At 42.3% G+C, this 26,409-nt stretch overlaps 2 protein-coding genes across 6 annotated transcripts in view; both read left to right on the top strand.

The window, feature by feature from the left end:
- The window catches only part of LOC117254873 (glycine receptor subunit beta-like), a 45,436-nt gene extending 38,970 nt beyond the window's left edge, over nucleotides 1-6,466 (top strand). Inside the window, exon 11 of one of the 2 annotated variants that reach the window (XM_033623322.2) lies at nucleotides 5,553-6,466. In XM_033623322.2, coding sequence (XP_033479213.1) covers nucleotides 5,553-5,846 — 294 coding nt within the window. In that variant the 3' untranslated portion in view covers nucleotides 5,847-6,466. Of the gene's footprint in view, nucleotides 1-5,549 lie in introns of both variants that reach the window. The other variant, XM_033623321.2, reaches the window with a different exon arrangement.
- Nucleotides 6,467-14,609: 8,143 nt separating this feature from the next.
- LOC117255943 (glutamate receptor 2-like) overlaps nucleotides 14,610-26,409 on the top strand; it is a 103,697-nt gene continuing 91,897 nt past the window's right edge. The window contains exon 1 of one of the 4 annotated variants that reach the window (XM_033625207.2): nucleotides 14,610-15,184. In XM_033625207.2, coding sequence (XP_033481098.1) covers nucleotides 15,082-15,184 — 103 coding nt within the window. In that variant the 5' untranslated portion in view covers nucleotides 14,610-15,081. The remainder of the gene's footprint in view (nucleotides 15,185-26,409) is intronic. The other 3 variants (XM_033625205.2, XM_033625206.2, XM_033625204.2) reach the window with 3 other exon arrangements.

The following is a 26,409-nucleotide window of genomic DNA, read 5'->3' as shown; positions in this document are numbered from 1 at the left end:
TATATGTATTACCAAAGACATTAATGTTTGTGTTCATGCAGCTTTAATGTTCAGTTACATTGTAACCTTGGTTCACTGAGTGAGGAGATTATCTCCCCATCCAATAGTTAAATCATAACTATGGGAATTATCCCCATCTGGGGTAATTGACATGGAAAATTAATAATCTTTAAGACACACCACTTTACGTGGCCGGCATGCGTCTGGCTATAAAAGCCCCACCTTGTGCATGCACCCACTGATTAACATTGATTGGAATGGGTACCAAGCTGCCTTGAACCTGGGGAGGTGATCTCACTCAGAGAACCAAGGTTACACTATAAAAGAACATTCTCTATTGTATCGAGATTATCTCCCCACGAACCGTTTAAGACACAAAATCACGTAGGAAAAAGCAAGCACTCTCAAAAACTAAATAAACTCGCAAGGTGCACGGCCAAAAACAGTTAAAAATTTTGAGAGTGCTGGCGTTTTTCCCTTTTTTAATCCTTTAAGACACACCACGTGGGGCCCCAGGAGACAGAGCAGATGCAGGTCCATAAGCGCCCCCCCAGTAATCAAATGAGAAGTCCCCACCACCAGGTACATTAACAACAGAAAATACCCAATAGTTATGTATATATGAAAAAAACTCTAATGAACTATAAACAAATGTACAACATCTTGTGCATTCAATGGTCTGTGAACCCGCCAAACACTGTGTGCCACTGTACCGATGCCTAGACACCAGACACAACCATAAGGGCGCAGGGGTTGGGTGCAGGAAAACCGTTCAGTTGGCCAGCATGCTGCCAGGCCACTGACAATAATATACGACATCACCCTGGCTGGCTAAGGCCCCAGCTCAGGGGCATGGAAGAACATGGCCTATTGTCTGGTGGCACTCAGCACACACTCTGCAAAGGAGGTACCAGTGGCCACATTCAGGCAGTAAAATCTGACAAATGTGGATGGACTTGACCATGGATTTGACCATACAGCAGCTGCACGGACCTCCGAGAGGTCCACAAGGCCCGCGAGGTAGCTACACCTCATGTTGAGTGTGCCCGCACACCCACTGGTACTGGCATGCCAGCCCCTCTGAAGCCTGCCAAACTGTCTCCACAACCCAATGAGACAGCCGAGCCTTCGACACCGGCTGGCCCTGGCGCTGGGCCCTACAGCAGACAAAGAGTTGGTCTGTCTTTCTAAACACTGCAGTGCGCCGGACATAGACCTTCAGGGCTCTAACAGGACAGAGATTTGAGTCTTTTTGGCCCTCACTACCCTCCTTGGAGGGGTTGTAGGGTCGCAATTCCACCGACTGAATCAAATGAAAGTCTCTGAGTACTTTTGGCAGGAATGCAGGGTTTGGACGCGATATAACACCAGCGTCATCGTGCAAGAAATGACAACAGACATCCACTAACAGAGCATGCAGTTCCCCTGCTCTTTTGGCTGATGTCACTGCCAGGAGAAAAAACACTTAATGCTGACTGACTCTAGAGGCTCGAAAGGTTCCTGCTGCAGGGCAGCTAACACCTGACCCAGGTCCTACGGTTGAATGGCCAGCCTCCTGGTGCGTGGTGCAAGCCGCTGCACACCCTTCAGTAACTGAGAGATGAGGCTGCAGTCACCATCTGCAAGCCTATAATCTCCTGTATGAGCAGCCTTGATAGCTGCCACCATGCCTCTAAGGGTTGAAGGTGATTTTCCCGCCTCAAGCAGCCCCTGCAGGTACTGGAGCGCCTCTGGGGCTGCACATGTCAGTGCATTGATCTGGTTAGTTGTGCATCATGATGCAAAGAGCTACCAGCGGTGAGAGTATGCAGCCCTCGTAAACAGTGCCCGAGCACTGGTCTGAATCACTGACTGCGCAAGTCCCAAGCCTAGCAGACCGGCTCTCTCAGGGGCCAGGCCCAAAGTTTGAGCCCCTGTGGAAAGGGATGGAGCAGGGCCCCCTAGGCCTGACTCGTCAGACGGGGAGCTCCCATGGCCTCCCGGCCAGGAGAGGCCCCACCTCCAAGAACCATGTCATGTGGGGCCAGTTCAGGGCCACTAGGATCAGCTGAACGTCCTCCTTCTGAACTCTCTGTAGCAGGTTTGGGAGGAGAGTGAATGGGGGAAATGCATACAGCAGGCCTTGAGGCCACTGATGTGCCATGGCATCGACGCCCAGGGGGGGAAGAGTCCCACCCCATGGAAAACAACAGTGGGCAATGGGCATTGTCTCTGGTTGAGAACAGGTCGGCCACTGCCGAAGCAGTGCCAGATCTCCCCGACCACCTCCGGGTGCAGCCTCCAGTCCCCTGTACTTGGGCCTCCCCTGGAGAGTAGGTCCACCCCCTGGTTCACCAATCCAGGCACGTGGATGGCCCTGACGGACAGGAATTGTGTCCATGCCCAGGTCCACAGCCTGTGTGCTATTCTGCAGAGGTTTGGGGAGCCCAGGCCCCCTTGCGTGTTGACATATGCTGCTGCCATTGTGCTGTTGGGTCTTACCAGCACATGACAGCCTTGCAGGCTTGAGAGAAAATGCTGGAGGGCCAGGTGAATGACTCTCAATTCTGGAGCACTGATATGCTAGCCCTTCCAGTGGGCACTCCCGACCCCACTGGTGCCCCTGCCCTCATGGAGTGCGCCCCACGCCTTCAGGGATGCATCCATAGAGAGCACCTGGCAACACAGTACTGGACCACGCATACTCCCCCTCGAGATGTTGGCTGGATCCTTCCACCACCTGAGGTCCGCACAAAGCTGCACGGTGATGAGCTCTTCTGCCTGCAGCTGTCTCTGTGGACAGAGCCCCAGGCTGAAGAGATGCCTCTGGACGCATGTGCAGAAGCGACAATGGCACCACTTGTACCGAGGCTGCCAGAAGACCCAAGAGACGGGAACACAGCCGCCATGTGGCCCTGGCACCCAGCCGAAAATGAGAGAGGCAGATCCTGATTGAAACCTGCCTCTCCTGTGACAGCATCACCAACCCAGCTCTGGCATCCAGCCACATGCCTAGAAACTGGGTGGCCTGTGCAGACTGGAGACTGCACTTTTTCTCGTTGATGCGCAGCCCCAGACCCTGAATGTGATCCAACAGGCCACCGCGGGCCCCAAGACCACATCCATGCACCTGGTGAAGGTGTGGGCTGCCAGTGAGATGTCGGGGAGGGACACAGAATTCAAAGGTTTTTCCTTGAAGGCAAACCTGAGAAACCTCCTGTGCCCCTCCCAGATTGGGATTTGAAAATAGGCATCCAATGGTTGCACACCAGTCACCTACCCAGACAGCCTGCTTGACCCTGGACACAGTCAACATTTTGCACTTCAGAGGTCTGAGGAACTTGTTCAGCCACCTGAGGTCTAATACAGGCCTGAGTGTCCTGTCCCACTTCAGAACAAGAAAATAGCGAGAAAAAAACCCTGCCTGCTGATCTTCTTTCTTCACTTCCCTGATAGCTGACTTCACCATGAGAGTGTAGATTTCAAGACATTTGCAAGACCTCCCTGTACTGGTGGTCTGCAATAATGGAAAATGCAGCCACCCTTGTCAAAGGAAGAGTGCTTCAGAACTGTAAACGATACCCCTGGGTCATTGTTGAAACAACCCAGGGGTCTGCCCCCAGAGCCTCCCATGCTGTCTGAGGGCAAGGGAAGGCTGGGGGTGATGTTGCATCAGCACACCTCCTTAGCATAGTGAGGGGCTTCTTGGCCCTGCTGAATCATCATGGATGCATCAAGCCCAAACAAGGCAGATGGCTCAACAGGCAGTTTGAGCAGACACGCCCTATCCTCTGGCTGCAGCATGGAATGTGACAGCCAGAGATGGCACCTGGCCACCCAAAAACTTGCCATAGCACTGCCAGCAGTTTCATCGTGCTCTCTCATGAGCTTTGGAAGTAAGGAGACATGTTGTAGTCTGACTATTAGATCCGCACTACACTCCTCCAGCTGGCCAGCCAGATGGCGCTGGTACAGGGACAGTATGGCACCCATGTGTGCCAGCTGTGTCTGGCCTGCCATGTTCTCCATGCATTTTTCCCAACAAGCTATCCATTACCTTGCAGTTTCTAATCGGGCAGTTCGCCACCAAGGCAGCCAAAGCCTGATCCATGGGGGGCAATGGCCCACAGCCTATCCTCCCCCGATTGTCAACCGCAGACATACGACGACAGAGCCAGCCCTGCTGTTGGTGTTGTAAACCGACTCCTGACCACCTCCTCGAAATCAGAAAGGAGAAGCACAAGGAACTGTGTGGGTCACCCCCCTGTTTCATCATTGAAACGGTAAGGGGCAGGACCCTCACCAGCTGGCAGGTCAAGCCCCAGAGCCAAAGCAGCCCAGCCAATAATTTCCTGAAGGAGAGGTGACGGCTGGTTATTCTCCTCTACAGGCACCTGCTGCCCCTCTGAGGCCAACCCATCTCTCTAAGGGCCCAAGTCCAAGAATGTCTATCTCCTCCTCTGACCCAGGGGAGGAGGGGCTCCTATCCAACCCAGCAGAAGGCCCAGGAGCAGGGAAGTTCCTATGTGACATAGTCCATAGAGAACAGCATGTACTAGCTGAGGAATCCATTTCATCCAATAGAAACTGTCAAACAGAAATTATTGAAAAGCACTATAATCTACCAAACAGAATTCAGCAAGTTAACATACAAACAGGTTGGAATTAAGAAAGTGAGGCTCATTTAGGCTATGATGTGGAGGTCTGAGAGTATGCTGCTCAAGTATAACATATTGATTATTGACCATGATTATTGACTTAATGCTTTAAAACTGTGAATTTGGTTGCTGAAATTTGTTGAGGAGTGATGACCCCAACTCCAGGGCTGGGTAATGTCACAGAAGCCCTGCTCATGAAATGCACTGACTTTACCAATACTGAGTCTCACTTATATCCTTATAAACAAAGATGTCGCTAAAGCAGGAATTGTTTAACATTAATATATAATAAAAGAACAATGATCCCAGCATGTTCCCCTGGGGGATTGCAGACTAGAAAGCCGTAAGCGCCCCGACACACCAAGCTGATTGGTCTGCCATTGGTCAATGTTGGGCCGTCAGTGAGTGTCTGTCACTGTAGTTTTATGTGGTGTGTCCTGCAACATTGGCACGTGTTGGCTAGCTTTTTTCCCAAGCTGTGGGATGTGGAATCAGCATCAGGGATGGCAGAGCCTGTCAGGGAGAGAAATCATTCTGATTGGCTGTTCAGCTCAGCGCACAAGAATAGAGACAAAAGTGAGAAAAGCAAACAAACAACTAAAGTCAAGAGGGTGTTAGATCAAATCAAACTTGTTGCAGAAATTGTTGGTAAGTGTTTGCATTATTGTTCACTAGCACATGGTAAATATCATTCTGTAATGGGCTAACTGGTTAAAGCGTCTTGAATCCGTTCTGTTGGTCTTCTGGTTTCCTTTTTGAATGACGAATACAGACTACCACTGCCTGCTGGTATGGACAGTTATTTCATCTCATGCAGGCACAGAACATACATGCTGGTGGGCTGTTGGCTGTAGTCTTTGTGATGTGTTCAAGTGTAATTTTATTTTTATTCAGTGAATTTTTGTCTTTTAGCAGGTGGTAGAAACTCGCTGTAAGAAAGTTTGTACCTCCAAGTCGGACCTTCGCTCCAATGACTTCAGCATCGTGGGATCTTTACCTCGAGACTTTGAACTTTCCAACTTTGACTGTTATGGAAAACCAGTTGAAGTGTCTGGGGCCCTCAAATCCCAGAACAAAGCCAACAAGAAACCCCCACCACCCAAACCCGTCATACCTGCTGCTGCCAAACGCATTGACCTCTATGCAAGAGCCCTCTTCCCCTTCTCCTTCCTTTTCTTCAATGTGGTTTACTGGTCTGTCTATCTGTGAGGGGGAGAAGAGGAGAACAGAATGAAAAGAAAGTGGTTTGTATCTTGTAGTTGAGACTACAGGATACCACATTGACACTGCATTGAACTTACAAATGACATAGCAAATTCATATGCTGAACTATATACTGTTAAAAGCAAGAATCGCAACATTTCAGAGCCATGTTTGCAGAGCTGCAGAGACCTCTGTGGTCCCTGAGAGTTACTGCAAATCACCAGAACTACAAAACCTCGAGGCTGCTGGTTTGAGTCCCCTTTAAATCCAGGCATTAAGTAGGCACTGCATGTGTGTCTCAGTCTGATACAGGACATTGTGTTTCATGTAAACTAAACCCTGCTGTGGTGACATCAATACACCTACGCTGTGCATTAGTAATACATGCTTTTCACTGAGGGTAGGATTACTGGTTACACTTTATTCAAAGTTATAGAACTCCAAATTGGCAAATAATAACTAAATATGGCATTAGAAAATAAGAATATACAAAGTATAAATGAATAAATATATTGTCAAATAATTAAATAAATAATTACAAAAACAAACACGTCTTTGTTATTTCATCATCACAACATTTTAATTGGAGTGCCTTTTAATACACATAAACTACAGAACCTATTTTATTGCAAGTAAAATAAATTTCTGATTAAAAATATTAAATCTGAAACCGCTGCTTGCAAATCCAAAGTTGTTTTTACAAATCCAAAGTTTTTTGGTCAAATCCAAAAGTTTTTCTTGTTGAAATGAATCTGGTGGACGGAACCTGTGCTGAAGGATTAAATACACCTCTCCATTGTCCAGTCTCAATAGCAGTGACAGCTTAACAACATCCACTTTTACTAAATAACAGATTTGCCCATGGGGTTTTGAAGCCCACGGAGAAGACAGACCAGGAGTGAAGAGGACAAGTATGCAGGTATGTTTACACGTAACACTACATGCATGTTTTGCTGAAGTGTTATGATTTAAAACATGTCAGTACTAACAGTCTCATATACGGCAGAGTAGTGTACATGGGTACACTCAAGGTGTGTTACCAGTGGTATAGTGGAGGGCATACACAGGGTATACCCACCTCTTTTGTGGCTGTTTACAGTATACCCACCTTTTGCCAAAGCACCTCTGGAATAAATACTATACCCACTTCCTAATGGGTAACCTACCATTCCCTTCAGGATTTAGCAGGCTAATTTTGTTTTTTTTTTGCAGCCCAAAATGCCTGATGTCACTGCTTTTTTTTTTTTTTTAAAAAAGTGATTGCACTGACAGCTGATCACCGATGATCAGCTAATGCTGCTTTTTGAAGCAGTGGTGAAGGACAGCCTCTGTGAGCTGGTCTCTCTGCCCGGTTAGCATGAGCTAACACAGCAGCAGCAGCTAACATCCAACACCAAGCCATTAAATGGTCCCAGCAATCTCACACAGAAAAAAACAACAACAGAAAAACAGCTTGACTCTGTCATGAAACCCATTAATAAATGTTTGGTAACCTTAGCCTTGTGACGCTAACAAATAGCCATTTCACTATGTGTGTGTGACTTTTTCCCAGGCACTGAGCTCACACTCCAGCAGCAGTGGTCTCGTAATAAACAGAGTGAGAGAGGGGTAAGGAGGGGCTGAGTGAATCAATATGCTGCGCGCAGCTTTACAGTGAAATGAGATTTTACCCATTTTAAATAATTAACTTTGTGGTAAAGTTGCAGTGACTGGACAAAATTGCAAGGTTGTTCAGAATACATGGGGACTGGCTGAATTTATGTTAATTTTTGCAAGAGCAACATCCTGAATAGACTGTGAAACATTCTTGTGAAAATGCATGTGTTTGTGAAGTGCTGAGCATAAGACTGGATAAATTAGACTTGAATTATACTGCACCAGTTGTGTGACAGTTTCTGAACAGATGTTTTGATGCAGTTTAGCTGTTGTTAAGCTTGGTTGGCAATGACTTCAATTCATAAAGAATGTTTGCCTTTGTCAATTCTTCGTTCACAGTGGAGGCATGCCAGAAAAACAAAGTTTTCTTCACAAATTTGATGTAACATGTAGTGAGTGTTTGATGTACATATTGTTATGTATTTACATTTAAAGCTACAGTTGGTAACTCTTATACAAAATATTTGTTTTCAAATTTGCTAAAGGTCTCACTATATCCACACAACACCAAATAAGACAGATAACTCATGAAAAAATTCATACTCGTCTGCCTACTCTATTGCCTTGTAGCATTTCTCATAGCCTTGCCGTCCATGGACGAAAACAACCAGTCAGAGCTGAGGAGTCTCTAACGCAGTTGTCAGTCATGTCAGTCGTGGGACCTCTGTCAAACTGTCAACCTAGGCAGCACTGATCAAATATGAATCAAGATTCTGTTACTACATTTTCTATTTCTCACCTCAAATGTTTTCAGAAACTAGAATATGTCAGTGTACTGTTTAGCAATAAAATGAGAAAGTTTGTGACACTGCTGCCATGTTGGATACAGTTAAAGGGAGTGCCAAGCACTGCCCACCAGCTGGACCAACTTAGCAAATGCTAGTAGAGGCAGCAGAAGAAGTAGAAGAGGAGGGACATGATTTTTGTTTGTTTGTTTGTTTTTATCACAGACTGACTGTCTCATGTACTTCTTTCAAAATATAGTGACAGTTTCAGCAAATATGACACAAAGCTAATTTCATAAAAGTTACCAACTAACTTTAATGCTGCTTAAAACTTCTATTGCATGTGTGTCACTTTTCTCAGGAAAAAAACATGATATGTCTATATGATATGATGTACTGTGCTATTAATCTACTCAGTGGTATACAAAGTATCGAAAATTGGGTCCACTTTGATGAACTGCTAATTCAGGACTTTTACTTGTTATGGAGTATTTTTAAACTTTGGTTTTTGTATTTTTGCTATAGTGCTTAACTTCTACAGGTCCGTAAATGTCCGTTTCACCCAAGCCACTACTAAAGGAGATGACAATGCTGATTAAGCCGATCGGCTCCTCTAACATCTCGCGGTATTTTTCAATATATATCATTTTTAGTATGCGTGTAGACCGGCGACATTCCCGCGCTGGCACACAGGAAATGCTTCCTCACAACAAGAAGGGAGGGGGAGGAAGAGCGGAGAGGTAAAGCACAGGCAGAAAGAGAAAGCAACATGGCGGAGAAGCGGCCGAGACACGGTTCAGAAGTGGATCCTACCACAAAGGCAAGTGTTACTCTGTGTACGGTGTGTGGCAACTGGCGAGTGTTACTCTGTGTACATGGAAGTGCCGCCGGCTTATTAGTTGTAATAACGCATTATCCGCTGGGAGGCGACAGAAGTTACGCACTATAGCTTTATGTAAAAAATTTGAGGACATTATGTGCGAATTTGAGGATTTTATGTGTGCCTGTGGACACACATAAAGTCATGGGTTCCAAGTAGCAAAAAGTAACTGATATAAATATAGGGGATAAAAATGCATCTGAATATAAAAATAGTGCAGTGAACATGGATGTGAAATGACAGTGGAGTAATAAATTATCAAGTGATTTAATTGAAGCCAATTTGATTAAAATATTTGTGATATGGTAACAACAGAACCATGTTTCATCATTTCCCCATATTACATTCGTCATTAATTATTCTCAACAAAAAATGCCATTTATCATTTAAAGGAAGTGGTTTCAAAGGTGGAAATAACAAAGAATTTTTACAAAAATGGAAGTGATGATAATGCTTATGAATTAGTTTTTCTCAATCGATTACACACTGGGTCTTTTAACCAAACATCCCAAATCATAACTCCATCTGCCAAAAGGCCCATTTCCCCAAACTATAAACACTATTCACCTGTTTCCACATATTTCAATATTCAAAACTCTTTCTGCAAAACCTTACAAAATACAACACCTTTCTCTGAGTGCAGCACTAAGCCTCAAAATTGTTAACACACCGACCAATTGCAGAGGTTAATAAATCAGGCCTCAAGGCATCTCCATGTGCTTTTGAACAATGGATCCTAACAATGCACAATATGAAAGACAACAGAAAGGACGAGGAAGACAACAACAAAAGCAAAGACAAGTAACCTCAGATATACTGTAACTGTGTGCTACTGTAGTTCATCATGTGCTCATACTAAGGAGGACTGTGAGAGAAGCTGGACTGCCAGTAAACCCAACCTAAGCTGTTACAAGGTTGCATCCATTGTCTGAATTAAAGTTATTAATGCGATAGATGTAATGTATGTAGAATGAATCTCCACTCTCAATTTAGTTTTACCATAGTGATGGATAAATAATGATAATAATAATGAGCAGTGGATAAAAAGTGAGCATATGTAGTGCAAAGTGAATATTGTATGTGCAAATAGACAACAAGGGGGGCAACAATGCTTATAGTGGTGTTTATAAAGTGTCCATAATGTCCTTAAAGTGTCCATGGTGCAGTTTACTATGAGCAGTGCTGGTTATGTAGCCTGACAGCAGCAGGCAGGAAGGACCTGCGATAGTGTTCCTTCACACACTTCAGGTGAATCAGTCTATTGCTGAAGGAGCTCTCCAGAGCTTTTATCTCCTCCTGCAGAGGATGGGAGTCGTTAGTCCTCAGAGATGACAGCTTGGCTATCATCCTCCTGTCTCCCACCACCTGCACAGAGTCCAGAGAGCATCCCAGGACAGAGCTGGCCTTCTTAGCTTGTCCAGTCTCTTCCTATCTGCAGCCGAGATGCTGCTGCCCCAGCAGACCACTCCATAAAAGATGGCTGATGCCACCACAGTGTCAAAGGTCTTCAGGAGCGCCCCCTGCACTCAAAAAGACCTGAGCCACCTCAGCAGGTAGTCTGCTTTCGCCTTTCCTGTACAGTGCTGTTATGTGATCAGTCCAGTCCAGTTTATTGTTAAGATGAACACCCAGGTACTTATAAGATGTCACCATCTCAATGTCTTTTCCCTGGATGTTCACCGGTGTTGGGGGGAGGAGTCTGATGTCTGGGCCAGGGGAGGGGCAGACTGATCAAATCTATTGAAGAACATTTTCAGATCATTCACTCACTTCTGGTCGCCTCTGGCCTGGGAGTCCGGTTGTTTGTGTCCTGAGATGGTTTTCAGACCTCTCCAGACTGCGCTGACGTCACTCTGCTGCAGCTGTTCCTCCATCTTCTTTTTATATCCTTCCTTTCGCTGCCTGATGTTTCTCCGTAGCTCCTTCTGCATGGCCTTCAGCTCCTCCCTAGTTCCAGAGTTAAAAGCTCTCTGCTTCTCCTTCAGGAGAGCTTTTTAACAGAGTGGAGAATGTCACAAGCAGACAAGCACAACAAATATTGTTAAGGAACAATATTTTACTTTGTATGGACTCTTCCTTACATGTTTTGTCAGTGTGACATCACAAAGGTCAGCAGCATACAGAAGTATTCCCCTATCCACTGTAAGAAGTATACAGTATAATACAGTACTGTTTTGAAATTCTCTCACAGGGCTGTTTCTCAAAGTTCCAAATTATTCCTCTGAATGGAGTACAAAAGAACTTAAGCTGACAAAGATATTTATGTACCAGTTCATTCTTCAGGGCTCAGAGCCCACACACAGTCTTTGGGTTCAAGAGCCAGGGAGTGGGCCGGGCCGAACAATTCAGTTGGCCAACAGGCAGAGGTAACAAAGAGGGGCTTACTGATGATGTGGTTTGAGAAGGGAAGGGGTCTGGAACCAGTAAAGCAGTCCAGTGAAGCAGCAGAGCCAACGAGGGATGAGCAGCAGGGAAGTAGAGACCAGGTGATGGATCGAGGAGCCGAGAGGTAGGCGAAAGGAGGACACACACACAAGGCAGTGTGTGGTGTCTCACAGATAGTCTCTGACAAGCAGGTGGGAACACTCACACTGAAACATCGCAGGAAAACACCACACAGCCACAGGCAAACAGAAACCAGAGATGCTGAGGCAGAACCCGTGGTCAGGGAAAGAAGCCTGGTGAGTATACCAGGAAACAGACGACGTAGACAGGTCAGAGGCAAGCAGGGTCGATAACAGGAGATCAGGCAGGTAAGGAGTGCTGGAAAGTCTTGCATGAGGTTGAAGAATAATCTGGCCCTGAGGGAAAGGCAGCAGCTGCTTAAATGCAGGGAGTGCTGATGAGAAGCAGCTGTGTGCACAGGTGAGTGGAGTTGTCTTGATGAGGGGGCTGTGGCTGGCAGGGAGAGTGGAAAAAACACAGGGAGAGCAGGGGAGCAGAATGCAGGCTGTGACAAGTCTAAACATTTTGGTTGCAGTGTTTTGAATTGATCCCTCCAGTGTGTAACAAGCACTCATGTAGTCTGTGCCTCTGACAGCTTGTGTATCATCTGCGGGTAAGATTTGATTTAAATGTAAGATGTAAGATCACATCTGGTTAGGGTTCCAGCCCCTATTGTTTTTGCTTTGACTCCTTTTTTTCCCTTCAGAAATGTTTTCACAAATTCCCGTGAGATGGTACATTGTAGACACATGAAATTTTCACCATTGATTGGAAGTTGTATGCAAATGCAGCTCAAGAAATATGACGCAAATTGGCCACATGGGCGTGCTAAAATTAAGGCCTAAAAATTCTGTTTTTGAAAGGCCACACTCCTCACACCGTAAGTCCGACTGACTTGAAATTTGACCTATCAGTGCAGCTCAATGTGCTCTAAGAAAAACACACAAGAAACATAAGGGATCACAGTAAAAAATTTCCGCCATTCTTAATTTTTTGAAAAACAGATTTGTGACAGATTCATAAAATTTTTTTCCATGGATGATCATTGGACCAAGATTATGAAAAGGTATCAAATGCTTGTTCATATCTCATTGCGTTTTCAATATATTGACCAATGAACTTTAGAGAGGGCGTGGCTTAGCACAAAAATGGACCTTACTCCAAAACCATTGAACCAATCATCACAAAACTTGTAGGATACATCTACATAAGTACCAGAATCACACTCTGAAAGTTTAATTCAAAGTGACCACTAGGGGCCCTACAAATGCAAAAAGTTTAAGTCATAATCAGCTACAGAGATTTGTATGAAATTCAATTTGCACCCTCTAGGGTGATGCATAAAATGGAAATGATTGCTTTAAAAGGGCATGGCTTATTACAATATGCTTATGCAATACACTTGCAATATGTTGTTCCTGCCTGCATCTTATACCTGCTATCATGTGCTGCGGATATACATATATATATATATATATATATATATATATATATATATATATATATATATATATATATAATGTATACAAATGTATATATATGTGTGTGTGTGTGTGTGTGAAGGCACATCATTTGCTACAAACTTAGGAAAAAAAAAAGGAAATGGAGGGCAGGGCATGAATAGCAAATGGCACCAGTGTTGTACTTTTGAGGTGGCAATGTGAATCACTCTTAAGGGTCCCCCATCCAGTGGACCTCAGTGCAACCACACTGCCTGCGCTGTCTATATTTATGCTCCCGACTGTATGAACCAACTGTGGATAGGTGCCTCATACAACCCCACTTCAAAAATGGATTTAGGATAAAAATACAATGACAAAAAAATCAATAATAAAACTAAATGATCTGATGACAAGTTTGGGGGGGGACACAATCAGTTGTGATTTTTTTTTTTAATTGCACGTGTGCAAATCATGCCCACAGAGCGCTTGAGATTGCCAACTTATTTCACGATTTAATAGAGGCTCATCACCATCACCAAGTCATTCAAAAAGCACTACACAGAGAATCATATGCTTACCTTTACTGTTTATTTCTCTTAAACAGCTGATAGTACATGGAGCCAGCCATCACCCTCCTTTTCACTGCTTTGCTGTTAGTTAATGCTACTTCTAGTTTCAGGGTCTCAGGCATGTTATGTCCACTCACGTTCTCATCTCTCGCCTCTCACAGATTCCCAATTCTCCTCATCATCCTCCCTTTCTCCCAGTATATGGGACTACTGTATACATCAGTGGATATGGATGATTATCAGAATATGAGCTTGGTTAAACTAACTGATCATGTTTTTACAGAGCCTGAAATGCTAGTATTAGTACAGTTCTAAGAGCACAATAAATACTTACAAGTTACACAAGTTGACCCAACAAAATCATTCATTCATCTTCTAACCGCTTCATCCTCTTGAGGGTCGCGGGGGGTCTTGAGCCTATCCCAGCTGACATCGGGCGAGAGGCAGGGTACACCCTGGACAGGTCGCCAGACTATCGCAGGGCTGACACATAGAGACAAACAACCATTCACGTTCACATTCACACCTACGGACAATTTAGAGTCATCAGTTAACCTAGTCCCCAATCTGCATGTCTTTGGACTGTGGGAGGAAGCCGGAGTGCCCGGAGAGAACCCACGCTGACACGGGGAGAACATGCACAGAAGGGCTCCCATGCCCGGGATCGAATCGGCAACCCTCTTGCTGTGAGGCGAGAGTGCTAACCACCACACCACCGTGCCGCCCCCAACAAAATCAGATTTATTTAAATAAATTCATATCCATTCATTAATCATCTTTATAGGAATAAATATCCCAATAACAAAATATGCTTATTTTGCCCTTATCACATCACATTTTTGATAATGTCCATTATCCCCCCCCCCCCCATTCTTTACGTGAAACCTTTATTTTAATGTTGTAGGTAGTGTAACTAATGTTTTTTGCTTGGAAATGAAAAAACAGTGTAAAGGGAAGCTAGTTGTGTAGGCTACGTTATTATTGGACTACAGGGGTTTTTGTAGGCTGTGCGCATATGTCAAAGCCTACTGTTTTATTATTCTTATTTGCTGCTATGAACCATGCCACTGTGTGCCACCTAAGAGACCAAACAGAGACTTCGCTGGCAGCCTATTCAGAGACCTGTTCTGTGACATCAGGTGAGATCAATATAAAATCTGATACAGAATAGACTGTGCTAATCTGTGCATCTGTCATCCCTGCGCTGATGTTTACTGTAGGCCTGCTGCCAGGTTACTAGAGCCTCGTCTTGGTCTCATAAACGCAGTTTTACGTTTAGCTGTCGGCTGCTCTCGGTTCCTTCTCGTGCCTCATCGGTATTCCTGGGCAATCCTCGGCGCGGCGCGCGCCCCCAGTCCAGCAGCAGCAGCAGCAGCAGCAGCGGCGGCGGCACGCGCATCTCAGGACAGAGGATAGGGCATCTGCAGAGCTCGAGACGCTTCTGAGCGGACCTGGAATGACGCCATGAGCTCGCACCGTGTGTGATGGAGGTAATGTTTTGGTAGGAACCGCTACCGTAGGCTGATGTGGCGTCGCGTGAGGAGCCTGAACACGACCATGAAGCTGCTGTTTGTGGTGACATTCTTATGGCGCGAGGCGTTGTGCGGATCTCCGAGCGTCCAGATCGGTAGGATTGTCTTTTCTGTCATCGCCCCTCATCCTTACCACTCCCGTTCATTCGTCTGTCCAAATCATTCCCACTGTTGGCTTTTCTCCTTCGCACATCCATCGTCCCCCGTGTCTTCCTCCTACAGAGGAGGGCCTCTCTGTTTCTGCCCACCTTGTGCTGCTCTCAGTGAGGAGAGGCCTCCTGGCTGTACGGCGGCCGCTGCAGTGTTCTAATTATGTCAACATTTTCATCTTTTATATTTGTGTATGGGCTTAGATGCGCGTGCATCCTACCACCAGTGCAGCGTGTGGTGCATGTGTTCGCGCACGCGTATGTGCACGTTTGTTTGTCTTCAAGGCGTTAACTGACACATGGCAGGTAAATCCAAAATAAGCCAAATCCAGCACTTCAGATGTAGGCTATTTCATGAGCTCCGTTCCGTGTTGGACCGCAGCTGCAGGTAGGGGAGAGTGGGGTCAAATGAGCCAGTGGGTAAGTTGACCCATCCCCTGTTTCTAGGCAACTGTGCACATTTGTTGTCATGTGACTGTAAATTCAGGAAGCACTCATCAGATGGCTGTGATGGTGAGAAACAATTGGGATTATTATAAGTATTTATTTACACACACACACACACACACACACACACAACACACACACACACACAGAAATTTTTGGCTTGTCAGAGTAAATTTTCTGCATGTCAGGTGAAGGGACTGTTACATCAAAGCAAATTTAACCAGGTCTAAAAATCCATGTTGGTGATTTGCCAGCGTATAACACCATGTGAATCATTTAGCCAAAGATAAGCCTGAGTTGCTAAACTGGGCATTTTTTTCCAAAATGGTGGCTATGGGGCAGAGTGAGTCAAATGCTGTGGCATAAATTGAGCCACTCCTGCTCCTCCTGGCACCGGATGTCAATATGATGTCAGAAAGACTTTTGACTGTAATGTCGGACAGACTTTAAATATTGGCTGCAGTCAAAATCAGGTTGACTCAACATGGTTTTTCTTATTTTGCACAATGAATGAATATTGCATACATTGAAAAGTCTCCATCTGCTGGTGGGCCATCACAATATGAGTATGCATGCATAATATGATGTTAATTGCACTACAGAAAAGAGTTGGTATTCACTCAAATTAAGTGGGGATTAAAGTGGATATATTGATATTGATATTGGTTATCAGCCAAATAAGTTGATATATATTGGTATATTGGAAACCAGCAGAAAATCCAATATTGTGCATTCCTAAGGTTGATGATATTTTAAATGTCTAACTACATTAGAATTTCATGCTGTGTGGATGTTAGCATTATGAACATAAATGTTGGACGTCTCCATAACTTATGACTAAATGTCATTATTCTACTTCAGAATGACATTGGCATGAGACATTTTGAAGATGTTGGATTTTGGTTACTTAACAACACAAAACCCACAAAATATCAGTGTCATCTGTCGACAGTATTCTCCATGAAATTAACGGCATTAGACATTGCCCTGACATAGAATTTTGGTCACCTGATGTCACAAATGAAATTCAACAAAAATGGGCAACTGGGGTGGTTCAACTTACCCTACCATAAGGTACTGAAGTTGATTAAGTCTGGGAAGCATAACATGGTATTTTAACAGGTTTATCACATGTTAAATATTGTAGAAAAGCTATCAGGCCAAGGACCTACAAGAGAAGAACCAACTGGGGCTCAACACCCTGGTAGAAAGTGAGAGAGCAGCCTTTGATGTCAAGGGTGAAAAATCAGATCGGTGGCGAAAGACAGAAATATTTATAGATCGCCCCTGCAGAGGTGCATAGAAAAATAAGGAAGTGAAAACATTAGGGTACAGTGGAACAGTGGGAGGGGTCTTCACAGAGAAGGTACCAGGGTTTCCACCAGTGTATTGCCCGTTGACCCTCCCCCTTAAAATGTATTTTTAAGATGTTTTTTAAAGTAGTAGAGTTGCCGAAAGAAAAACACCCCGTTAATGTTACAAAGACACTGACTGCACATTAGTGATGTGACAATACTGGACTTTCTAACTTCAGTACCTTGGAAAATATCAATATGTGATACTGTTTTCAGTACCATGAGGAAAAATGGACTTTGAGGGCATACAGTTAAAAATGTTTATTTTAAAACCAATATAACAAGGCATGACATGACAATGATAACTTTTCTTTTCTTGGTTAGTAGCAGACAACAGCAGAGTGACTGTAGTACACATTAACAATAAGAGAGAATAGTAAAGCTCAGCTGGTTCCGGTGTACTCATACTGCAGAAAAGGAGTATAAAACCATTTCAAATATTCAAAATCAATATGTATTGATAAATTGATATTGTTGACATAACTCCTGCGCACACACACAATTACACACAAACAGGGGTGTGGGGAGAAGGGGGACATGTCCCCCGCCCTTTTTCAGAATGCAATATTGGACCATTTTTTAAATTGTTGTCAGTGGCGATCCAAAATGAAAATCTGCTACATGTTTTTTTTTGCTTGTAATGTGATAGACAATATTCATTAATGATATATATATATATATTTTTTTTTTAACAAAAATAACCTCACACAGTACATTAAAACCCTAAATAACCTCAAACAGGCTAAAAGAACTACTTTTTAGTAGAAACTTTCAATCAGAAATTTTATTTAATCATGACAGATTCAAGAAATTTTTTTTAAACATTTGTTGGAAAAGTCAGTCAACAAAATGTGGGACACATGGCCATACAATGGGAGGTTCAATATGGAGCGGAGAGAACAAAAAATAATTTGCCAATCTATTAACAATCTGTTAACAGTAAATCTAATTTTTGACATTTCTCCTCACTACACCACTAACTTTGATTTTAATGCTAGCTGAATACAACACGATTGTCACACACATGCACAAGGAGGAGACAGTGACAACATCATGAGTTTTACAAGCAGCTATATTTCTAAAATACGTGGAAAATCAGCGGGCGCGCATCATGTACAAGCCCCATCCAAAAGCTAATGTTATATTTTAAAAAAAATAATAACAAAAAACAAACAAATCCAACAAACAAACAAACAAAAAAATAGAAACTGCACATACTGGGACCACGCAGAAGAGCTCTGGCTCAAGCTCCGTCACTCCCTCCCGTCTCATGTTCTCATTCAAACAGATCCAAGCAGCCAGCCAGCAGCTCAGCAGAAAAAATAATAATGTCCAGTTCCCCTAAATTACAGAAGATGGAGGACATAAGATTTCCCCCTCCAAAAAACAGTGTATGCTATGTCTTCAGACACAATCTATATTAAGTTAGCTAACGTTACATTAGGAATATTCATTGTGAGATCATAGTGGAAAATCAGTATCACTTTGTAAGTTAGCTTGAAAATAGCAATGTTGAATTACTGTTATTTCAAATGAGTGCAGTTCGTCTATTGCTGTGCTTCTCCACTCAGCACATTCATCAAAGTAATATTATTTTTGGGAATCATTTAAATTGTATCTGTGACTCAGCAGGAACAGCTGCCCCAACAGGTAATAGGCAGAGAGCAGGACTTCATGCCTATGAAGTGAGTTATCACTTTCATTGATTTTGCTGAAGGGGACATATCAGAATTATGAAAAAAACATGGTTGTGTTTTGTTGCACTTGGGGTAGGGGTATCTGAAAAACTTCCCTTCATCCCCAATGGGACATAAGGCTGCCATGAGATCTGTACATCACATTTTGTCCTCAGCAACATGCTGTGACTGTCCCCATGACAGGTGTGTTGTGTCCAGCAGACACACCAGCTAACAGGGTCTATAGCAAATCATATTCCAGTTATATAGGAGACCAAAAGCTACTGACATCGGGCGAGAGGCAGGGTACACCCTGGACAGGTCGCCAGACTATCGCAGGGCTGACACATAGAGACAAACAACCATTCACGCTCACATTCACACCTATGGACAATTTAGAGTTATCAATTAACCTAGTCCCCAATCTGCATTTCTTTGGACTGTGGGAGGAAGCCGGAGTGCCCAGAGAGAACCCACGCTGACACGGGGAGAACATGCAAACTCCGCACCGCCCGGGATCAAACCGGCAACCCTCTTGCTGTGAGGCAAGAGTGCTAACCACCACACCACCGTGCCACCCTAAAACATAAGACTATTTGGCAAAATTAAAAAACATGCACAAACAAATTACATTTTTAAAATGGGTCAAATATTTTTGGAATTATGTTTAAAAAGACAGATGGTCAGTTTACCCCCAGATGGCTCAACTTACTAGGGGTGGGAGAAAGAATCGATACAGCATAATATTGTGATATTTTTGTGTGGTAATATTGTATCGCCACACAGTGCTAACTATTGTGTTTTTATTATATGAATTATTATAAATTACAATTAATTATTATAAATACAAATTATAAATTACAATTAATTATTATAAATACAAATTATAATAATATTATAATCTATAGCTTTTTCAGTCCACTAGATATATTTTGCTGCTACAAAAGAAAGAAAGAAAGAAAAATGGCTGAATTGAATTGAACAGACTGAAAACTTAACTGAGTCAGATTAACGTACCCCCTCAGTAATAGTAGCCATCCTGAAATAAGGATAGGTGTTTTCATAGTACTTCTGTTTTATTTTTACTTGCTTGGAGGACAACATGAGTAAAAATGGCCACTTTAAACCCCTCTCGCCAATGTACAGTGACGCCTGAGATGATATGTTGACTTTCCAACCACATGCTATTACATTAAAATGTACATGAATAGGCTATAGGTAGACCCACAGTTACTTAAGGTGTTTTTTATGTTGCTGGAATGTAAATATTCCGGTTACTTAGCTATTAAAACAATTTCACGATATCTGTTTTTTTTTTCAATCATTTCACATGAAAGGGGTTGATAAATGTTCATGTCAGTTCAAGGATTTATTTTAGCGGTTTCTCATGAAAAGACCCAAACTAATAAGAATTGATCCTGCTATCAAGTATTGTGTGTGTATCCAAAACCTAATTCCCCTGTGCCATGGGGCTCCATTGTTGTCCAAAAATGGTTACTAACGCTGAGAGTCTACAGTCATGGTAGCAACTCTGTGAGCCTGCAGTGTGGCTTTAAGCTAAATGCTAACATCATTATGCTTACCACAGCCATGATTCTAATGTGCTCACAATGACAATGCCAATGTGCTGATGCTAAGCAGGTGTAACCTTTACTTTTTACTGTATGTTCACACCAAAAGCTGCCAGAGCTGCAGAATAGCTGAATTCGCTCTAGCAGTGCCGCTGATAAAATGTTTGTGGCAGCGAAAGCAGCTCAAGTCGCTCATGACGTCAAATTCTGAATATTTGATATATTTGATATAGGTTACTGGCTGGAGCACAGAAATGTGACTTTGTGCATTTGCCTGAGTACAGAAACATTCACGTTTGGACAGAATAAAAAATCTAAATAGGTCTGACACTAAACATTAAACGCACACAGTCTGTGATGCGTTCAGGCGTTGTCACATAAATAACAAATTCCAGCTCTTGAATAAGCCATAGTACAACACAGCAGCATGTCAAGTGGGTGGAACCTGAACCGAATATGAGCAAAATTTTTTGATTTGTTATTCCCCCCCCAAAGCTGTAAACCTAGGGGAAACACTGTCAATGGTTTGGGTTAGAGTGTCTACAGTGCGATTAGTTAAACTGGTGGTAAGGAGAGCAAATGAATTGCATTCCCGCTAATAACAAGTGTTCCAGAACACAATGAAATTGTATAAGTACATGCACTTGTCCACACTTGGGCAATGGGTCCCATTTTTATAGTCTTTGGCATGACCCGGCTGGGGATCGAACCCACGACCTCCCAGTGTTGGGGCAGACACTCTACCACTAGAGCCACTGAGCTGGCTTTGGGGGCAGAGGTTCCAGCACTTCTTCAGGCTGAACATATATCTTTTTTAACAGTGTCCTGGCCAAAAGGGCGACATAAGTTACAGACAGACAACATAGAACAAAAATACGAAATAAAAATATACAGCTCTAACACAAGTAATATAAAATATAAAATAAAATGACTGCAAAGAAAAGCCTAAAAGTATGTTAATATATGCTATAAGTGAACCATAAGCACACCCAACCAGCTAAAATAAACATTGACATTGGCATATAGATGTTTGTGTACAAAAATCCTGAATCTAAATTACTATTGAAGCTCCCTATTTTTTACCTGATAATGCTACGTTGCAAACAACAAATCTGTGTTGAAATCAGCGGGAGAGCTAGTTAGAACCAGCTGTTAGCAGAACGAAGGTTGCACTGAGTTACATCGGGATGCATTTAAACTCTTTTCAGGAAAAATGAGAGAGGTGAGATGAATCGAAGAAAGTTTATGATGATGCGTTCAAATGTTGTAAAATGCAGTTTTTGGTGAGAAAGATGAATAATTACAGTTATTTGGAGGAGAAATGTGTTGTGTGTTTTCACAGCAATATAAAATAGATATCAGTTATTATTATTAATTCTGATAAATTATATGTAGTAAATAGTAGGGATGCACCGAATATTCGGTAACCGAATATATTCGGCCGAATATTGCAAAAAAACACACATTCGGTATTCGGTGGAATAAGTGAAAAGCAAGGCTGAATAATAGCGGCGTGTTTTGATAACGCAATCAAACAGCGTGCGGTGACGGACAGAGTAAAATGTCAGCAGTGTTGATATTTTACTCCGTCCGTCACCGCACTCGCATTGGCGACTAAAAATAGTTTTGTGCGGGCAAAATAAATCATTCAGCATGCTGTGTGAGTACAGATTTCAACCAGCAGCAGAAATGAAATGGCGAATCCCGCCAGTTGTGGGTTGAACAGGGGTCACACACATGGACAGGAATACGTATTCCTGTCAAATACGGCGGCACATGATAACGGCTTACTGGCGATGGAGAAGTCCAGCTCCAGGTGAATAACTTGTTGTCATGACTGCCGAAAAGTACCTGAACAGCCGAGCCATGGCGGCACACAGTATGTGGCGTATCAGAGGAGAAACGAGCCGTTCACATTTCTCTCTTTGTGTCCACAAACCTCACCGCACTTTAGGGACTGTTCTTTACTTATCAAGGGACTTGTCAGGGGAGGAGGGTGGCTGGTTGATTTTTATTTCATTTATTTATTTTATTTTGACCCCCCCCATGTTTATCACTTATTGATGCTGTTTTTGAAGTGTGAATAAGTCAATAAGTAATTTATTCCATTGAAATATCATTGATGTATTATAGAAAAGTGATTTATCTTTTTATAAATGACAAAAGGCACATCTGCCTCATTTTTGCTGTGGTATCGTGATACTACTCAGAACCATGATACTTTCACTGGTATTGTACCATGGGTCCCAATTTTGGTACCATGACAACACTAATCTGGAGGGGGTTCATCTGCAAAAGCTAATGAAAAACTAAAAAACGGTTCTGTATTCAGTACTCGGTATTTGGCCAAGCGTTTAATATTATTCGGCTTCGGCCACAAATTTTCATTTCGGTGCATCCCTAGTAAATAGGCTTCTGAAGCAGTTAAAAAAGATGTTTTGTATGACTGAATTTCTGCTCATTAAAAGATAGTTTAATAAAGTGTTGAATGACTTTGAAACTGTTTGATTATTTTTATATAATGAAGATGTCTTTATTTCCCTGACACAAAAGTTCTGGTCCTTTACCAGTTGAGTGCAGAGATGATACCTAGCCTCCATGCTTTATTTACATCATGTAACGGATGTGCATACTTATCAGTGTCAGTGGGGACAGAGAGCGAAGCTCACTTGCTGTTAGGACAAGGTATAGAATTTATATGAGGCACACATATCCCATGAATAGATGAAAAAAAAACATCCAGGAAGCCAGGAAGCTGTGGTGTGTTTTTGGCATGGAAATATAAGACCCAGACAAATGAGCTCAGCAAAATGATTTTGAAGTATTCCAAAAGTAATCCAAAGTAATACTTTACTTAGTGTGAATAATCTAATGGAATACGTTACAAATGACATTTTAGGACATGTATTCAGTAATCAGAGATTAGAAGATCGATACCAGTCTTATGTCTGTGTGGTTAAAGAATGTGCTTGAGTTTTTAAGCCTATTTATAGCACTCACAAGCCATCTGTACAAAGAGAGTCATGGGTTGCTGCAATCATTCCTCCTGTCCAAAACCCTTTAAGTGATCCTTTACCTTCACTGTAAGATATTATTCTATATAAAAATGCATTCTTAGATTTAGCTAAAGCTAATATGAACCTTCAGCTGTCAGTTAAGCATTTTAAGTTGGTATCTTTATCCTGATAGTGGTATGTAGGTTAGTCTGTCCTTTGGCTGACTTTAGAATGCATTTTACGCAGAACCAGGACAGATGTCTCTCCTTCATTTTTTTTTTTTAAAAAAGTGTAGTCCCAGCACAAGGCGATCTCCTAACATCCAGTATGCACAGGAGAAATAACTACAGTTACCAATAGCTCTCTCAGCTTACAAATGGCATGTAGGTATTATATTAAAACAGACTTGGAAAACTCCAAATATAAGAAGAAAGCTACATTGCAATGTTGAGATATAGTCATAGCGCCCAGTACTGGCAACAGGAAATGACACGTTTTATACTTTGATCTACTCCTCCAGATCCAGACCAGATCACCTTAAAATGTGGTCAGAAAAGCCAAAAGACCTTGATGATTTTTCATTGTGAGGATTGTGAATTTTCATGGAACAGCATGGCCACGGGAGCGTGGTCAATTTTGATGAGCACGAAAGGCAGAGGTTGCAAGCTTGTTTTAATTTAATTAAGTATTACATTTGTGAGGCAAACGTATATTGTGAATACTTTCTTCACCATCACCCAAGACTAATGTTAAAGCAGAGCAACAATCAGCAGTAACACTTTCAAACGACCAACGACCAACACGCTGCTGCATCAAACAACTTGAACCAACTCTGGTGAAGAAAATATGCTCAGTCTGATTTACCTCAAAAACACCTGTGCCCGGTCCGCTCAGCGTCTTGACTTGCTTTTGCTAAGGCGCAGCAGAGAGCCAACCAATAGTACATAGTAATTTCATGCCATTTCCAGTGAAATATTACAGTATGCAAACACTGGACACTATGCTGGCATAAGTATCTCAAAAGATAAGTGTGTGCAACCGCAGACTGATACTATCTGATTGGTTTAAAAGCTTGGGTGTGGAAGCATTTTGGCCATAAGGTTGAAGGGAAAAGGGACCTGGACAAGAGCCAGATAGTATGCTAGTAAATTCATTTGTTAATTTAATTATGTATCATACAAATACATTATGTTATGATTTAAAAGTATCAAGTAGTCACACAGTGAGAAAAATAAATCCTGTATAGAAATCAAACAGTTTGATGCAACATGATGCATCGGTTCAGGCACCATTTAGTGCTGTTTTAAAAGTATGGTTTTGTCACCAGTATCAGAAAGAAACTCAAACAATGTAAAAATGTCAAGAGGGCAAAAACTATATATTTTTTTTTAGGTCAACATGTTTTTTTCTTTCTTATACAACACCAATGTTTAGAGAGACTTTATCATCCATAGAATAAAGACATTGGTTTAATGTAAACATAAAAACCTCAAGTTCATTTATTTAATGTTTGTTTAATGTAGACTAATCATTAAGGGATCCTATCTTATTTCTCTTAGTTTTTTATCTCATTGTTAACAATTTGCTATTTGCACAAGAGGCTCATTATGTGTGTGTAAAACATTTGTATTAGAAGGGGCCAGTGAGCTACTGTAGGCATAGCCATTCACAGACATTGCATTTTTCCAAGTTTATGTTCTGCTTGTTCAACAGGTGTTTGATAAATTGCTTGTCCTGTCTCCCTGACTGGGGGATTTTGTTGCAATTAGAGATACAGCCACTCAGAATGTCCCCTCCCAGTGGAGGGCAATTTGGCTGCCAGTGGGCTGCCAGCCAGTTCCCAGCCAAATTCCAGCCGCTGGGAGTCCCCTGCCCCCCTCCTGTTTCCTGGCAGGATGTGTCGAGATTCAACTGTAAACACACCCATTCATTCAAATGCAGGGTGTCAGCATGAGATGGTTCTTCACAAAAACTGAAGTGTGAAGCAAACTGATGAAATGTGCTTATCTGTTTAGGCCATGGTTTGCACCTTGCTGGAAATTCAATGATGTTTGCCATCCTTCAGTATTCAGTAGTTATTATTCATGTATTTTTAACAGCATAAATCCTAATTTGATTGAGTACACTTACTCCAGTAGGCTATTGGTACATGAGTACAGTTTTGATGTACTTGTACATTATGTAGTAATATTTCCATTTCATGCTACTTTATACTTTTATTCCTCTGCATTTCAGAGGCAAACATCTAACCTTTGACTTCACTACATTTATGTCACAGCTTTAGTAACTCACCTAGCTTACTTTAGTATCAGTCATCTAAACAGGGTATAACGTCAGATTCACCTTTACCAACTGAACATTAATGTGATGTACACATGAATGTATCAATAATTATAATTCAGTAATATAATGTATATTAAGGATTTACAAATTTATCAGATGAAAATCGGTGTGGGCTTATATTCACCTTGTTGACAGCCATCAACATTGAGTTACATTGTGATGCGTTAAAGCTCTATTCAGTTAAAATGAGTACTGGATGAAGGTAAATTGTAACGTTCTCATGATATGTTAAAATGTAATCTTTTAAAATGTAGTTTTGGTGAGAAACTTGAAATGTACCGTTGTTTGAAGGAGAAATTTGTTGATGCTTTCACAACAATAAAAATAGATATTAGAGAGGGGATTATCATATATATATAGTAAAAAGGCCTTTAAAGCAGTTATTTTTGTTGTGTTTTTGTGTTTTTCATGTTAAAGGTTAGGGAGAGAAATGAAGTCCATGACATCAGATGGACAGATGGACAGATGACCTTTAATTTGTGACCAAGATTATTCATATTGACCTTGTAGTTGCAGAGAAACATTCTTTATATAATGGGCATTTAATTTTCGAGCAGAGACCTGAGAAAGAGGCCCAGTGAAGAGGAGGACTCTCTAGCATCCAGCAGCAAAAGTGCACTGCAGTCATTGAGCCATGGCTGGCCCATTGCGGACAACATGCTTGACTAAGTCAAGCCACAAAGTGGCATGTCTTTTTAAAGTAGTAGTAACTACTTAGTAGTAGATTAACATTGATTGTCCAAATTGATTCAAAATATACAATGCACGTCTTAACGTCCTTGG

This window comes from Epinephelus lanceolatus, chromosome 3 (genome assembly GCF_041903045.1).
Source record: "Epinephelus lanceolatus isolate andai-2023 chromosome 3, ASM4190304v1, whole genome shotgun sequence".
In the NCBI taxonomy this organism is placed as follows: Eukaryota; Metazoa; Chordata; class Actinopteri; order Perciformes; family Serranidae; genus Epinephelus; species Epinephelus lanceolatus.
This window is presented reverse-complemented; position numbering and strand designations above follow the sequence as displayed.